General features: G+C 37.3%; 2 protein-coding genes across 3 annotated transcripts in view; one reads left to right on the top strand and one right to left on the bottom strand.

The window, feature by feature from the left end:
* LOC100348562 (TRPM8 channel-associated factor 1) overlaps positions 1 to 16,237 on the top strand; it is a 201,353-nt gene that overhangs the window by 116,037 nt on the left and 69,079 nt on the right. The window lies entirely within an intron of this gene.
* Positions 8,987 to 16,237, bottom strand: part of LOC100348312 (olfactory receptor-like protein OLF3) — a 28,010-nt gene continuing 20,759 nt past the window's right edge. Inside the window, exons 2-3 of the mRNA XM_002711949.5 lie at positions 15,548 to 15,646; positions 8,987 to 10,788 (exon numbers count right to left, since the gene is read on the bottom strand). Of these exons, the coding sequence (XP_002711995.1) occupies positions 9,812 to 10,765 (954 nt within the window). The 5' untranslated portion in view covers positions 10,766 to 10,788; positions 15,548 to 15,646 and the 3' untranslated portion in view covers positions 8,987 to 9,811. The remainder of the gene's footprint in view (positions 10,789 to 15,547; positions 15,647 to 16,237) is intronic.

The following is a 16,237-nucleotide window of genomic DNA, read 5'->3' on the forward strand; positions in this document are numbered from 1 at the left end:
GTAAACGATCACCATCTCTATATCTCTCATTCCCTGTAGTAAAGGCTAGAGTATTATTTTGCAGTACAGTCCTCTCACTCTAGCAAGTTTCTGTGGTGAAATTCCCACAGCTCATGCAAGAGGAACCATTCCTGAAATGAGAGTCAGGAGACCTTAATCCATGTTTCAGTTCATGATCTAAGAGCCACATGACTTTAATTAATCTTACACTTCAAATTTCTATCATTAAAATGATCATCAAATCATTTTATATACACATGGTTAGGGTCATAATTTGGATAAGAGACATTGAAGCAATTGACAGTATATATTTTCTGTAAATGGAATAAACCCTTACAAGTTCACGGATATAAATCAATACCTAAATGAAGGTTTCATTCATCTTGGTTTACTCTCTACGTATATTTTCCCCATATGATGCAGAATTCTTCCATGATATCTCCAAGTTTTATTTAATAGCCATTCTCTTTCCTCAGCCTCTGCTTTACACACTCTGTTTCTTTCTTTCTGCCAGTTATGTAGTTTGGAATTGAAAAACTTATTCCATGATATTGGCCTAAGCTCTCAGATTCTGAAAACTTAATTATTTTCCTATATCAGTTACAATATTTAGGTGAGAAGATTTCACCATTCATAGTTCATATCCCTGATCCAAAGTCCTTAGCAAATCAGATCAGTGCTCTTTCTACCCCTGTATTAATTTCTGTTTATAACCAACCTCTATGGACAGCTCAGTGAAGAGCTCTGTTCTATTAATTCAAATCTGACAAAATGGGCATGATGACTTTAGGATTAAACTGATTTCTAAAGGGTGCTCCCTAACAACAAAACGGTGGACTGTAGAGTTTAAATGTCCCTGATTCCTTGCCCTCTGTTGCCCCAAAATCATGTGGGACTGGTTTTGACTTGAAAGGAAGGAAGTTCACAGGTGCTCCCAAGTTGGCTCATCCAACACTGAACTAATGAGGTGAAATAGTGGCTGCACTGGCAATGTGGGGCTCACAGATTCCCACAGGAGCTTCATGCTTTAGAGTGTTAATTACTGTCACTACTCTGAAACCTCAAAGGCAGGGCCTGCACATTGCCCTGCCTCTCCCTGTAGAAGACTGTTCTCCGTCCTGCTCCCTTACAAAATGCTACTGAAACCTTATATCATTCAAAAAAAATCTTAGGAGGTAGGTTGGTGAGGTTATAGGATATTCTCCTATAGCCTAAACCACATTTTCAGCCCTCAATCTCCACCCCACACATACCCACACATACCCCTACTAATTAGCAGTCAGTCACTGGGCCTGTATCTGTAGCTACTTGAAAAAAAAGTCCCTTCCACGTTAGTTCCAGGATGTTCTTATTTCTCCTTTGGAGATAAGAATGCTGTGCTTAATTCTGCTGAGATACATGCACATAATATAAGGGGCTGCTATGATCACTACAGGTATTTACAGCACCCAGTTGAAGTGTTGTGGTATTCTTCAACCCCAAAATAATAACATTGCCTAAGAAGATGTAAGACTCCACATAAAATTTGCAAAAACAGAGTCTTATTATTTATAGGAAGAAACTCACAAAGGAAGAAGATCCTTTAATTAACACAAAACAGTAAATTTTGTTTACTTCTTCAAATTCATATTTGTATGAAGATATTCAATAAAATTGAGAGAACACAAGTATCGCTGCATTCTCTGATATATTCTTTATGCATCATGCACTCAACTGAATCAGTTATCCATTTATTTATTCATCTACAAAGTGGAATGCCTGCCTATCCCTCTGCACCGCTGTATGTAACTACTTATGTACCTATCACAGTATCAACTGTCTTCATTCATTTGCTTTTCTGCTCATCCTCCCCTTGATGCAGTCTTTCATCCACTCCCAACTCATTATTTACCTAATGTCCATAAATTACCGACCAAATTATTTCTACTCATCCTATATAGCACCCATTATCTATTCACTAATTTATTCACCTGTGTAGCCATTCCTTCTTTTTTTTCTTTTTAAAGATTTAGTTTGAAAGCCAAAGTTACACACACACACACACAGACACAGACACACACACTATACACAGAGACAGAGAGAGAGAGAAAATCCTCCATCCACTGGCCACAGCCATCTAGGGCAGGGCCAGGCCAAAGACAGGAGCCAAGAGATTCATCCAGGTCTCCCACATGAGTGGCAGGGATTAGGTACTTGGGCTCTTATTTACTGCTTTCCTTGGCCATTGGCAGAATGCCGGATCAGAAGTGGAGCAGCTGGAACATGAATTGGCACCCATGTGGAATGCTGCCATCAGAGGTGGAAACTTTTACATGCTACTCCACAATGCTGGCCCCTAACCATTTCTGATGTTGCGGCATACAATGTCTTTGACAAAGTTTCTGGAATAGTCTAGGAAATAGGAAAAAGGAGAGATTGTTTTCATTCTGCATCCAAAATTCTGAACTCCAGTAGAATTGAAAGAAATGGTTGAGATTTTCTGTACAGTTATATTGGTAAAATTTCATGGCTCTGAGGGATGTATTCGCAGAACCTGGAAGTTCATATTACCACAGTTTATCTCCATTCTTCTGCAGACCACAAAGATAAACTCACGAATTCTCTTCCACAGCATTCTCTGTCACTATTACTCAAAAACCTGGGAAAATTTTCCTTCTCATTCAACCTCTAAGTCAGGTCTTACTTTTAAACAACTCTCAGAACTTCCTTTCCATTATTGCTACTTCTGTCCTCTTTTATTTCAGCATTTTTTCCGTAAGAGCCAAGTAACACAGTGCCCTTCAATCCTTTAATCCAGGCTTACTCAAACAGAAGTTATTCAGATAGGCCCCAGCAAATGCTGTTTAAATGAGCCTTTTAGGTATTTCTCATAGAATAAAATTGGAGAACTCCTGGAACAACTCATTCTGTAGACTACTGTCACATTCATTTTTCAGAAAAACATTTTATTCTAACATTATCCAGCTCACAACTATTTGATCTAAAATATTCAGTGTCCTGATAGTAAAGTATAGATCTTCAAAATCAACCACAATCCATGTTTTTCCTAGTTTCTCTCTTATATAAGCCCCAGCCATCTTGTAACACTTTCTGTCCCCCAAACAATAAAAGTTTTCTCTTTTGCACAGGTAAATCACCTTATAGATGTCCACCTAGAAATTGAATTAGTTCCATCAAGAAGACTTCATGGCACACACACTTACATTTACTCTCAATTCATAGCCTTGGTATAGTTTTTTTTTTTTTTAAAGAGCATGAATATAGCCAATTATGTCCTGTTAGGAATTGTGCATGTTATTTGCATAAGCTACTTCCAGAGAAGCTCCTTTTCTTTACAATTATTTGGCCAAAAGACATTATTTGCCACCATTACAGCTTTACTTAGCTGAAAATTAGTGCACACCCTCCTTAACCCCCATTTATATTTTGTGTGTTCAAATTAACTTTGAAAGATAACTGAAAAATGCAGCATTCTAGTAATGAATATCAGTAGAAGCGGAGATTGTACCTAGGTTTTGGGGGGGATGTAGAGATTCGGAATACATGTGAACTGTCTGTACTTTCTGATCAATTCTGCTGTGAATGCATAACTGCTTTAAAAATAACACGCACTTAAAAGGAAATAAAAACAACTGAGCATGTCCTAGCTTCCACTTAGGTTGTGGAAAGTTGGAAAGAGTATTGCTTCCATCCTAAAATGAGAAGAAGTTTGATGATAACAAAATGCTAATTATTCTTGAATCGATCAGAGAGCTGAGGTTTCAGGAAAACTAAGTAGCATGAACTCTGAGGAAAGATGGTGTCTCTAGTGAGACATGGCACCTGTGCACTGCCTCTCCTGGACCAGAGCATGGGCGGAAAATTGGCCCTCTCTATGAGCTTGTAAGGATTGCCTGCCCAAATTGCTAAAGGCTGCGTCTGAGGTACTGAGGAGTCCTAGATAAATGACTCAACATTTCCCCCTGAGACTACAGACACTGGGCAGGAGGATGTCTGGGGGAGTGGAAAAGAAGGAGCCTTCTTCCTGATGCAGGCAGGGGTGAAGGCAGCCAGAGTGGCTGCAGTCGGGGAGAAGGTACCTCCCTTCTACAAGACTGCCTCCCTCCTGAGACAAAACCTGAGTAGCAGAGGAGAGGCAGCAGACCTTTATCCTACAAAGATGAATACTTAACTGCTAAGGGAAGGGGACAGGAAAAGATAAGTAAAACGTTGTAAACATGGAATTTCTGTGGCCAGGAAATCACTCTGGGCCCAAACCATGAGCAATTTCCTAAGGCTGGAAGCAGTTACAGGGTCACTAAGAAATCCCCAAACCTGAAATGCAGAGACAGAAGATGAATCTAAGATTTAGATGGAAGCAGAACAACAAAGAATGAACCCTCCTCTTCTGCTTCCAGTGGTCATGAATGGAAGAGCAGGTAATCACAGTTTCACAGGAAAGAGGCCAGAGGCGGAAAGCTGAACTCTCTGATGTGTAACTTCACAGGGACAACTTTAAATGGAGGGGGAATGGCAACACTGGAAAAAATCCTGCAAAAAACTGAACTGAACAAAACCCTAAACACAGGTAATACTAGAGGAACTTGGATTTGTTGGTACGCTAATATTCACAGGAACAATGCATTTAAGTCAGCTCAACCCTTGATTGCACTGATTCTCACATCCTACCTGCCTCCTCATCCCCTTCCCACACACAGCACCAGACTAAGGGCAGACAAAAGAGACAAGCTCACTTCAAGGCATATTGTTCTTTTCTTGAACATCTGTTATCCTACATACAGAATGTGTGGAACCCACCAACAGTAGCAATCAAAGGGAAGAGCCAAAACACAACAAAAACAAGAACAATGTGAGGAGTAAAGAAATGAACAAATCCAGGAGCAAATGTGACTTGCATGTAGAAGCTATCATTCAGGAATTTAAAATAACTCTCATGTCTAGGGTTGTAGAATAATTTTGAATAATATAACATATGTAAAATTCTAAAATTCCAGATAGAGAAATGGAGAAAGCAGGACAAAAGGACTATGTGAGGAGCTAGTCACTGAGAAAATTAGTGAAAGAAATCTGTGCACAAATCCTCAGCTGGATATGATAACTGAAAATAAGCCAACAAAATTTGGGTGCTTGGTATTCAAGCTGTCAAAAAGCCAAAAATAAAGTGAAAATCTTGAAGGCAGCTTGAAGGGAAAAAAGAAAAGATACATCATATACAAAAAAAAAAGATCCAAACCAAAGCGGAGTTCTTGTCAGAAACTAAGCTAGCCACCAAGAAACATGGAATTACATCATTTAAGCACCGAGACAGGGGTGTAACTAACAAGTAGAAGTAATGTATACAGAGAAAATGCACTTTGAGAACAAAGAAGAAGTGAATTCTCTTCAAACAAACAAGAACTTATTGAATAGATTTTCAGCAGAACTTGAGCAAATTCTTCAGGCAAAGGAAAATAATGCTAGACAGAAAAATGGCTCCACACACACTATGAAAAGATGGAGGGGAGGAAGGAAGGGAGGCGGAAAGGAAGGAAAGGAAGAAGGGATCAATCTGAAAGTGGCAAAATATAACCTTAACATAAACACATTTTTAAATGTTTAACAAACTACAAGATATCTGATTAATACAAAAATAGTTGCAATTATTTGTATATTTAGTTTATGAATGTTAAAAAACTTCAACAATAATACTACAAAATACAGAGTTGCAAACAGTAATGTGCTCCTGAAGGTTTCTGTGCCACAACATGGAGTAATAATTATTTAGATTAGAATTCATTAAAAATGTATATTTCTGGAGTGATCATAGTCCCAAATGACACAATTCCTATTCAGAAATCCCAAAAAATCTAGATCTCTAAAGTTTATAATCCTAGAAACCACAACTCCAAAAGTTTAAAATCCTGAATATTGAATTCTGAAAGTCAAAATTCTTAAAACTTCCATTTCCACATATAGAAAAGGTTACATTAGAGGCCTAGAAAGTCAAATTTTGGGGAAAGGGCTAGGACAGAGTTGGTTGTATGGAGGATGTCGTATTGTGTTAAGTGGAACAAACACCTAGAAACTTGGTAAAGCACTGTGTTGGCTGTGATTGTGTGGGTGTTTCCAGAGGATATTTTTGTGTGAGCCTGAGTGGCCCAGAGGGGAATGATCTGCTGGTAATGTGTATTGATACAAGTGGGTTGGCCATGTGATACAGCAATGACAGAAATTTCAGCTTAAAAATGCATCATTTGGGTCTGGCATTGTCTCATAGCCAGCAAAGCTGCCTCCTGTGGCACCGGCATCTCACGTGGATGCTGGCTGGTATCCTGGCTGTTCCACTTCTGATCCAGGTCCCTGCTAATGTGCCTCGGAAAGCAGTGGGAGATGGCCCAAGTCCTTGGGCTTCTGCACCCACATGGGAGATCCAGAAGAAGCTCCCGGCTCCTGGCTCCTGGTTTCGGATAAGCCCAATTCCTGCCATTGCAACCATTTGGGGATTGAACCAGTGGATGGGAGATCAGTATCTCTCTCCCACCTTCACTCCATTTCTGTAACATTGCATCTCAAATAAATAAATGGGGTATCTATTCAAATATGTTAACCAGTTTACATCGGGGTTTTTTATTTTCTTACCTCTGAGTTCTGAGGCTTTGTTAAATATTCTAGGTAGAAAATTTTATATTTGTCTTATGCAAACATCTCCCCCCAATAAGTGGCTTGTGTTTTCATTTTCTTAAATATTGTATTTCAAGAAGCAGATTTTTTAATTTTGAGGAAACTAAATTTATCAATTTTTTTCCATTTATAGAACATATTTTAGTGTCTATTCTTGAATTATTATATTTTTATTTGAAAGGAAGAGTTGCAGCAAAGGCGGGGGAGAAATCAATCTTCCATCAGCTGATTAACTCCCCAAATGGTTACAATGGCCAGGAATGGGCCAAGCTGAAGCCAGGAGCCCTTCTGGGTCTCCCATGTGGGTGCAGGATCCAAAGGACTTGGGCCATCTTCCACTCCTTTCCGAGGCACATTAGCAGGGACCTGGATCAGAAGTGGAGCAGCTATGACTTGAACTGGAGCACATATGGGATTGGGCTATTGCAGGTAGCGGCTTAACCTGTTACACCACAGCATTGGCCCCTTATCTGGAAAATCTTTGCCAAACCCAAGATCGCAATGATTTTTCATCAGATTTTAAGTCTCTGCTCCATTAGCTTAAGTCTTTCATTCATTGTATATAAATCTCTGATCCATTATATTTAAGTCTATAACTTATTACATTTGATTTTTTAAACTTTTATTTAATAAATATAAATTTCCAAAGCACAGCTTTTGGATTACAGTGGCCTCTTCACCCCATAATTTCCCTCCCACCTGCAGCCCTCCCATCTCCCGCTCCCTCTCCCATCCCATTCACATCAAGATTAATTTTAAATTATCTCTATATACAGAAGATCAATTTAGTATATATTAAATAAAGATTTCAACAGTTTGCACCCACACAGAAACACAAAGTGTAAAGTACTGTTTGAGTACTAGTTATACCATTAATTCACATTGTACAACACCTTAAGGACAGAGATCCTACATGGGGAGTAACTGCACAATGATTCCTGTTGTTGACTTAACAATTGACACTCTTGTTTATGGCATCGGTAATCACCCAAGGCTCTTGTCATGAATTTCCAAGGCTTTGGAAGCCTCTTGAATTTGCCAACTCTGATCTTATTTAGACAAAGCCATAGTCAAAGTGGAAGTTCTCTCCTCCCTTCAGAGAAAGTTACCTCCTTCTTTGATGGCCTGTTCTTTCCACTGGGATCTCACTCGCAGAGATCTTTCATTTAGTTGTTGTTGTGTTTTTTTTTTTTTTTTTTTTTTTTTTTTTTTTTTTTTGTCAGAGTGTCTTGGCTTTCCATGCCTGAAATACTCTCATGGAAAATTCAGCCAGATCTGAATGCCTTAAAGGCTGATTCTGAGGCCAGAGTGCTGTTTAGGACATCTGGCATTCTATGAGTCTGCTGTGTATCCTGCTTCCCATGTTGGATCGTTCTCTCTTTTTTAATTCTATCAGTTAGTATTAGCAGACACTAGTCTTGTTTTTGTGATCCCTTTGACTCTTAATCCTATCATTATGATCAATTGTGAACTGAAACTGATGACTTTGGTTAGTGAGATGTCATTGGTACATGCCACCTTGATGAGATTGAATTGGAATCCCCTAGCTCATTTCTAACTCTCCCATTTGGGGCAAGTCCAATTGAGCATGTCATTTGATTCTAAGACCCATTTTAATTTTTGAATATGGTTCAAGGTCTGGATTCAAAATTCCTTTTTGCTTATGGACATCTAATTGTTCGTTACCATTTATTGGAAAGTCAGTCTTGGGTTGGTCATTGTGACTTGCAAAAGGAGTCATCCTATATGGGCACCATATAGATCCCAGCTGCTCCACTTGCCATCCAACTCTCTAAGAGGGCCCCTAGGGAAAGCATAGAGGATGACCCAAATATTTAGACCCCTACAACTATGTGGGAGACCCAGGTGAAGCTCCTGGCTCCTGGATTTGGCCTGGCCCAGCTCTAGCCATTGTGGCTCTTTGGGGAGTAAAGAGAGAAAGGGAAACTCAGACCCCTTCAAAGGAGTGAGAAGACTACCTATTACTTTCTTTCTCCTCTTTCCTCTTCCTTATCACTTTTTCAGTTATTTCCTCTTTATATTATGCATTATGCAGGCATTACCAAAGAGGTAAGTTTCAATCCCAGGCAAGCCTAGACCTTTAAGTTCACTAGGGTCCTGTTGTGTATATGTGAGGAAGTTGGGCAAAGTACTTGATACGGAAACTTGAGAGTAACATTTGCACAGCTGAGTCACTTATCCTGGTACTCACAAATCCATATTTAAATTTTCTTAACTTTCACTGGCTATGATTCAAATATCTCTCCTTTCTTAGATTAACTTCTTTGGTGGATACTTTACACATTATCTCATATTTGCATGTTCATTTTTTGTCTGAAATTGCAGAGTTTATTTTTTTCGAGATTTTACGGCTTTAACAATTTAAATGATAGCCTTTCTGTATACAGTAAAATTCCGTTCAATCTCTGATTGGTAACGAACAGTGCCAGAAAGTTCACTTTTCCTTGGCAAATAATAATAATAGCCTTAAGTACAAAAATAAATCACTGATTATAACACAGTCAGGGTAAGAAAATTCTTTAATTGAATTTCTCTGCTGAATTAATGCAAGCACTCAAAGAAAGTCATGATGTCCACATTTTGAAGATCCACCTCAAAAACATTTTAATCAGCATTGACAACAAACACTCTCGTACAAATATTGACTACACACAGTTACTGGAGGTGGTTACATACTCCACAAATTATGTGGAAATGCATTCGAATGCCAGTGGAGACTCCAGAAGCTTTTCCAAAACGTGGATGTATTAGTAGCAGATATATTCCAATGTACAAGGAATAAGCCATGTATATTCCAAAGTAATATACATGAAGATTTCCATGATCACGTACAACATGACAAATCAAAGCAGTAATATTTTTTCTAATAATGTCAGGTCATAGAAATGGAGAGTGCATAAATGTGGGAAGTTTTATTACAGCAGTGCTTCACTCCATGAAAGAGGCTGCTATGACATAAAAATACATCCACATCCACCTCCCAATACAGTCACTCAGCCTCCTACCTAAGTTCACCAGTATATCATCCTCTCCCTGGTTGCCAAGGCAATTCATCTGATTCTTATCACATCTGAGTTGGGTGGAGAACACTGAAGCAAAGCTCATGTCTCTAAGTGATGCTCATGAGTCATCAGGTTGCCAGTTTTGATGTTAATCCAGAGAATTGCCCCAAAAGTTTCTGCCAGGCCCCCTTCACCTCCTTATTCCTCAGACTGTAAATCATGGGGTTCAGCATGGGTGTCAGAATGGCATAGAAAAGAGAGATCAGCTTCTCTTGAAGAACGGAAGGCTCAGAATGGGGCTGGATGTAGGTGAAAATGGCCATGCCGTAGCACAGGGCAACCACTGTGAGGTGGGAAGCACAGGTGTGGAAGGCTTTCTTCCTTCCTTCTGTGGACTGGATCTTTAGGATGGTGGAGATGATCTGGATGTAGGACAAAAGAACCAGGAAAAAAGGAGTCATAAGCAGGACAATGCTGGAGACCATGATGGCAACTTCATTGGCAGAGGTGTCCACACAGGCCAGTCTGACCACTGCTAGAAGTTCACATGATATGTGATCAATAAACTTGTTATTGCACATGGGCAGCTGAAACGTGATGGCAGTCTGCATGAGGGAGTTGATGGATCCACTGACCCAGGATGTGATGGCCAAACTGCTACACAGTCTTCCATGCATGATGGCTGAATATCGCAGAGGGTCACACACAGCCACATAGCGGTCATAAGCCATCACTGCCAGTAGAACAAATTCAATGCCACCCAAGGCCAGGGAGAAAAATAGTTGAGCTGCACAACTCAGAAATGGGATTGCTTTATGTTCTGCAAGAAAATGCACCAGCATCTGAGGGACTATGCTTGTAGCATAAGAGACATCAACAAGGGAGAGATTGGTGAGAAAGAAATACATGGGAGTGTGGAGTTGGCTGTCCAGTCTGATCAGAAGAACAATGAGAAAGTTCCCCAGCACCGTGACCAGGTACATGACCAAGAACAGGGCATAGAGGGAGACTTGAATGTCCCAGTCACTGGATAGGCCGAGGAGAATAAATTCACTCACCCACGTCTGGTTATATGTTCCCATCAAAAAGTGTGAAAATTATTACTCTGCAGAAATAATAAGAAAAATAAAAATTCTAAGAATCATTTTTAATCTGTGCTTTAGACATTTTTTACTGTAAACTTTAGGCACCTTCATCCAGGTACTTCAGATCCTATACATATTTGTCAAGATAATACAACTGATCTCAATATGCAGTATAACTTTTGCATTAGAGATACAATCTAGTGCATTCAGGAAAACACAGTGTGGTGTCAATAAGGTGAAAACATGTAGATATGCACTGTGATTTCAAGAGCTCTGCATGTTTACCAAGATATCTCAGATTCCAGGATAATCAGCAAATTGTATGAAACAATGGCAAGTAAAACGATGAGTATTGAAGGCAATGTGTTGGACAAGTGAATAAGTGCCTTCACTATATTAACTAGAATTAGATCCGTCATGATAAAATGCATGAATATACAGTTAATGGAAATATTTGGAGGAGGAACACCTTGTGGAAAGATCTGAAATCACAGAACCTAATTTCAAATCTGATTTTATTAAGCATCTGCATGATGTTGGTTTAGTGATAAAATATTTTATATAAATATTTTGAGATTAAATAACTCACACATACAAATAAACTTACACTTAGATAACATATGGGAAAAGTACTTTTGAATTGTTATTGGTAACGCTACTATAGTAATAGAGGTGTTGTTGGTAACATGACCTCTGTTTTGGGATAGACAAATAACAAACATGATTTTCTCTGTCTCCCTCCATAAATTCAGACATAAGTAAAACTGGATGACTCTTTTAATATATATGAAGGCTTAAGAATGCCTTGGTCACTTTGAGGATACTAGGGGTCATCGGTCTTTTTGATAACATTTGGTCCTTTTAGCCACTAGGGGATGGAGTAGATGATTGTAAATGTTGCTCTTTTTGATTTTTCTCTCTACAACTTGCTTCTCCTAAGAATCTATTCTATGGGTCTGGCCTCCAAAGAAAAAAAATAAGAAGACAGATGCTTAGCTTGTCCACATAAAAGGGAGGAAGAGAACGTTTAGAACTCATCTTCACTTTCCAAGAGAGAGAATAAGATACATGCATCCATACAGTTTTGTATTCAAATGGAGATTCTCTTTTGCTTATTTTTGTTCAGTAAGTACTTTTTTAAGTAAAATTAATGTGTCATAAAACCAATTTTGGAAATCAAACAGAAGACATTACATTTAAATAATTTGGGAACTCATTGTTCATATCTACTAATTTTCATTTTATTCCACTGTATTAAACAAGGAAATTAGGAGAGAAAGAGGCAGGAGAGATTTAAATATGAGACAGAGGCTCTTAATCAGATGAGGATCTCTGAGATGAAAGGGAGAAAAGTGGTAATGCTTCAGTTCTCTTACCAGATTGAAGGCAAAACAAAACAAGTAAGTAATTCCAGAAATGGTCACCTAATCAAGACTTAGTCACATACAATTTTCATAAACTTCCCCAAAGTCTCCTGAAAATCCGATCTTGCCTTTTAACAGTTCCTCTTTTATTGCTCTACCCTGATATGCCCACCCCACCTCACCCCCAACACATGCACATATTGCTTTTCTACTATTAGGATTGATCTAAAAAAATGAAAGAATAAAATCCATGTGCCTCAAAAGACATTCAGATTTAAATAAAATATTTCATTTTTAGAAAGTATGAACCATTATTGAATACTTATTAGCACATCTGCATCCAAAGTAAACATTCCACTTTCTGTTAATTTGAAACATACATGAAATGTCATCTGTACCAGAAGCTAATATTTTAGGATAGTTATCCTTCCCTGTGCTCAAAGAAATGACATAAAAAGTGGACAAAAAGACACAGGAGAGATTGTTTTCACACCAACTGCTGCTCTGTGCTGGTTATCTGGAGAAAATACAATTCGGTGACCCACTGCACTCCGCTTCTCCACCCTGCACATCTCTATATCACCACTCTTGTCTCATTAAAAATGAGTGACAGTGTCACATCCTGCAGAAAGAATCAACTTCAGAATCAGTACTCCTCGACTTTGAATCTATATGTTTTCTGTTTCCTGGAGCATGGCACAAGCTGTTTAGTCTCAGGTTTTTGAGCTGAAAAATGTGCATAATATTTGTCAACTGAAAGATTCATTGGTAAATTAAGAGTTGAAAATTAAAGTTTGTCACTTTCAAGATATCAGTATAGGTGATGCCTTCTTGGATAAACCCCCAAACCACAGGCAACAAAATCAAAACTGACAAATGGAAATTATTTCAAACTCAGAAGCTTCTGCACATAAAAGGAAAACAATCAATAGAGTTAAGAGACACTCCATAGAATGAAAAAAAATATTTGCAAGCTACTTATCCAACAAAGCATTCATATTAGAATATATCAGCTATTCAAAAAACTCAACAACAACAACAACAACAACACACCCAGTCCAATTGAGAAATGGGCAAAGGATCTCAACAGACAGTTATCAAAAAAGAAATACACATTGTCAACAGATATATGAGAAATACTCAATATCACCAGCTATCAGGGAAATACAAGTTAAAACCACAATGAGATACCATCCCACCCATGTTGGAAAGCTATTATCCAAAGACAGAACCTAACAAACACTGGTGAAGAAGTGAAAAACGGGGAACGCCTATACACTGCTGGTAGGAATGTAAATTAGAGCAGCTGTTATGGAAATTTTTTTAAAAACTAGAAATAAACTTGCCATCTGGTCCAGCAATCTCATTACTGGATATATACTCCAAAGACTGGGACATGTTATATCAAAGAGATACCTAGGCCACCATGTTTATAGCACCACTGTTCACAATAGCCACAATATGGAATCAACCAAGGTATCCATAGTCACTTGAAAGATAAAGAAAATATGGTGTGTACATATATATATGTGTATATATTAATATATAACATATTATATATTTATACATATATATATATATATATATATATACACCGAATTGTATTTTCTCCAGACAACCAGCACAGAGCAGCAGTTGGTGTGAAAACAATCTCTCCTGTGTCTTTTTGTCCACTTTTTATGTCATTTCTTTGAGCACAGGGAAGGATAACTATCCTAATATATATATATAATATATATGTGTATATATATGTATAATATATATATTAATATATATGCATAATATATATTAATATATGTATATATATATATATACAATGGAATATTCTGCTATAAAAGGAATGAAATTCTACCATTTTCATCAAAATGGACTCAATTGAAGGACATCATGTTGAATGAGATAAGCCAGACACAGAAAGAAAAACACCATGTATTCTCCCTTATATTAGAAAAGAAAAAAAAGTCATAAAAAAAAGAAATGCCTGTGTGTATCATTATAGCTGCAAATAAAGCTTTGTCAAACTATGTTTTATTTATTTGTCAAACCAATGGTTAAGAATGTTATACTATTTGGGCCAGCACTGTGATGTAAACTATCACTCTAATGTTCAAATAACTTTTACTGATGTAATAGTTTATTTACAAAGGCAATTGCCTTGGGTTCAAAATATGTAAATCCAAATATATATTTTGTCCTCACCCTTTTGACTCATGGTAGACAAACTATATATATCATTTGCACTTAGGGAGACATATATTGGCTGGATGAAAATAACACATTATCAATTAATTCCATCTTCTTTTTAGCTTGGGCTTACTTTTCAGCTAAATTAAATGGGATACCTACTCTTATTTCAGAGTAGATGACCTAGGTGCCAGATATTGTATCTAACCACTCTTTGAGGAAGCCAGAGCTTGCTACATTTAGTTCTGACTAATTTGGAGATGTTAAAGCTCTCCACAAACTTTTGGTTTGCATCAAGGTCAAATAACTAAAGGAAAGTGCTGAGAATAATTGCTCTATTTTTCTGTGTGAAAGAGACAACAAAAATCTTTTAGTACAGTATTAAATGTGCAGTTGATGTTCAAAGCCAGTATTGAATAATGAGTACAGTTCAGAATCAGTTCCATTTAAATCTCGACAAGTTTTCACTTTTTTCACTTTTTTACTAGTGTCTGTTAGGTTCTGCCTTTTGGATAATAGCTATCCTGACATGGGTGGGATGGTATCTCATTGTGGTTTTAACTTGTATTTCCCTGATATCTGGTGATATTATTTCTCAGTATTTGTCCACTCTAGCTACTTTACCTCTTTGCCAGTCACCTCATGCTCTTTTAATCAACAATAAAACTCTATTTTGCATTCTTTGGGTCCTATAATCCTCCTGCTCAACAAACCTCAAACCATACCTCTCTGTATACATTTTGAAATATCTTAGTCTATTCAAAAGTACACAATTTACGCTGCCTGCTCAGAGCACAGTATCAGAGAATGCCATAGCTCTGTGGTTTGCCTCTTTAGGAAAAAAAAAAAAAAAAAAAAAAAAAAAAAACTAAAATGGGAGGACTTCCTCCCTCCTGTTTTATGAGTTGTAATAAATGTAGGGTAATTACTATGACCTTAACAACTGAAATACAAATTATATATAATAAGACAGGTGTCATTCAAATATGTCATGAAACATTACGTCCTTAAAGTCCTATCATTAATGACTGAATTCACTATGTTTCTGTGAGCATTGTCCTTTCTGTGAAGTTTAAAATATTGTCTTTATTTTAAGGGACAGATTTAGTTAATTAACATATGCATTACCACACATACTTATCTTTCTTTTCTGGTGTGAACACTTAAAATATACAAAATACATATACGATTTTATTTGTCAATAAGATAAAAAAGAAAAAATGTGTATTACCTTTGTTATTCCCCAGTTAAAACTACCGCTCTGTGTCTTCTCTTGCTTATCCAATATAATGATTAGTTACAGCATTCATCAAGACTAAAATGTTCTTCTCTGCATGACAAAGAAATAAAGACAAAAAAAATAAGTGTTCAGATTCTTCATGAAATTCATTACACATGGCAAAAACAATCTAATTTAAAAGTTAAATTTCAATCAACCATGACTTTTGCATTTAAATAGATCAAATCTTTTCATTGAATCCATGGAAACTATTATATTTCCTTTATTGTAAAATTTGAGTCTAGATTTTAACAAATGAAATGCTATTTCTAGTCTGTTCTTCCTTGATAAATTCACTCCTATTCTTTTCCTTATCATTTCACTATCCTACTACACAGTAACATCTTCAGCTTAAAATATATGAAGTAAAAATTTCTTAAATTATCTCAATTGATATATGACTCAGACTACCCTTTATCTGGAAGGAGTAAATAAAATGTGGCTTGAAATATCCTTGATTCTGTTCTCCTGAGTCAGATTTCCAACCATTCATCTGTGAGCCTAATAGCTCATGCCGTTCTCTGTTCTAATAAAAATGATGAGACCTTGAAGGAACCATAGCAGCTGTTTATCAAGAAAAGATAAGAAATCTGACATTTCCATATCAGGGCCTGCCCTTGCCTTTTCCTCTCTCTATTTTAA

The sequence above is a fragment of the Oryctolagus cuniculus genome, chromosome 3, assembly GCF_964237555.1.
Source record: "Oryctolagus cuniculus chromosome 3, mOryCun1.1, whole genome shotgun sequence".
Taxonomy (NCBI): domain Eukaryota; kingdom Metazoa; phylum Chordata; class Mammalia; order Lagomorpha; family Leporidae; genus Oryctolagus; species Oryctolagus cuniculus.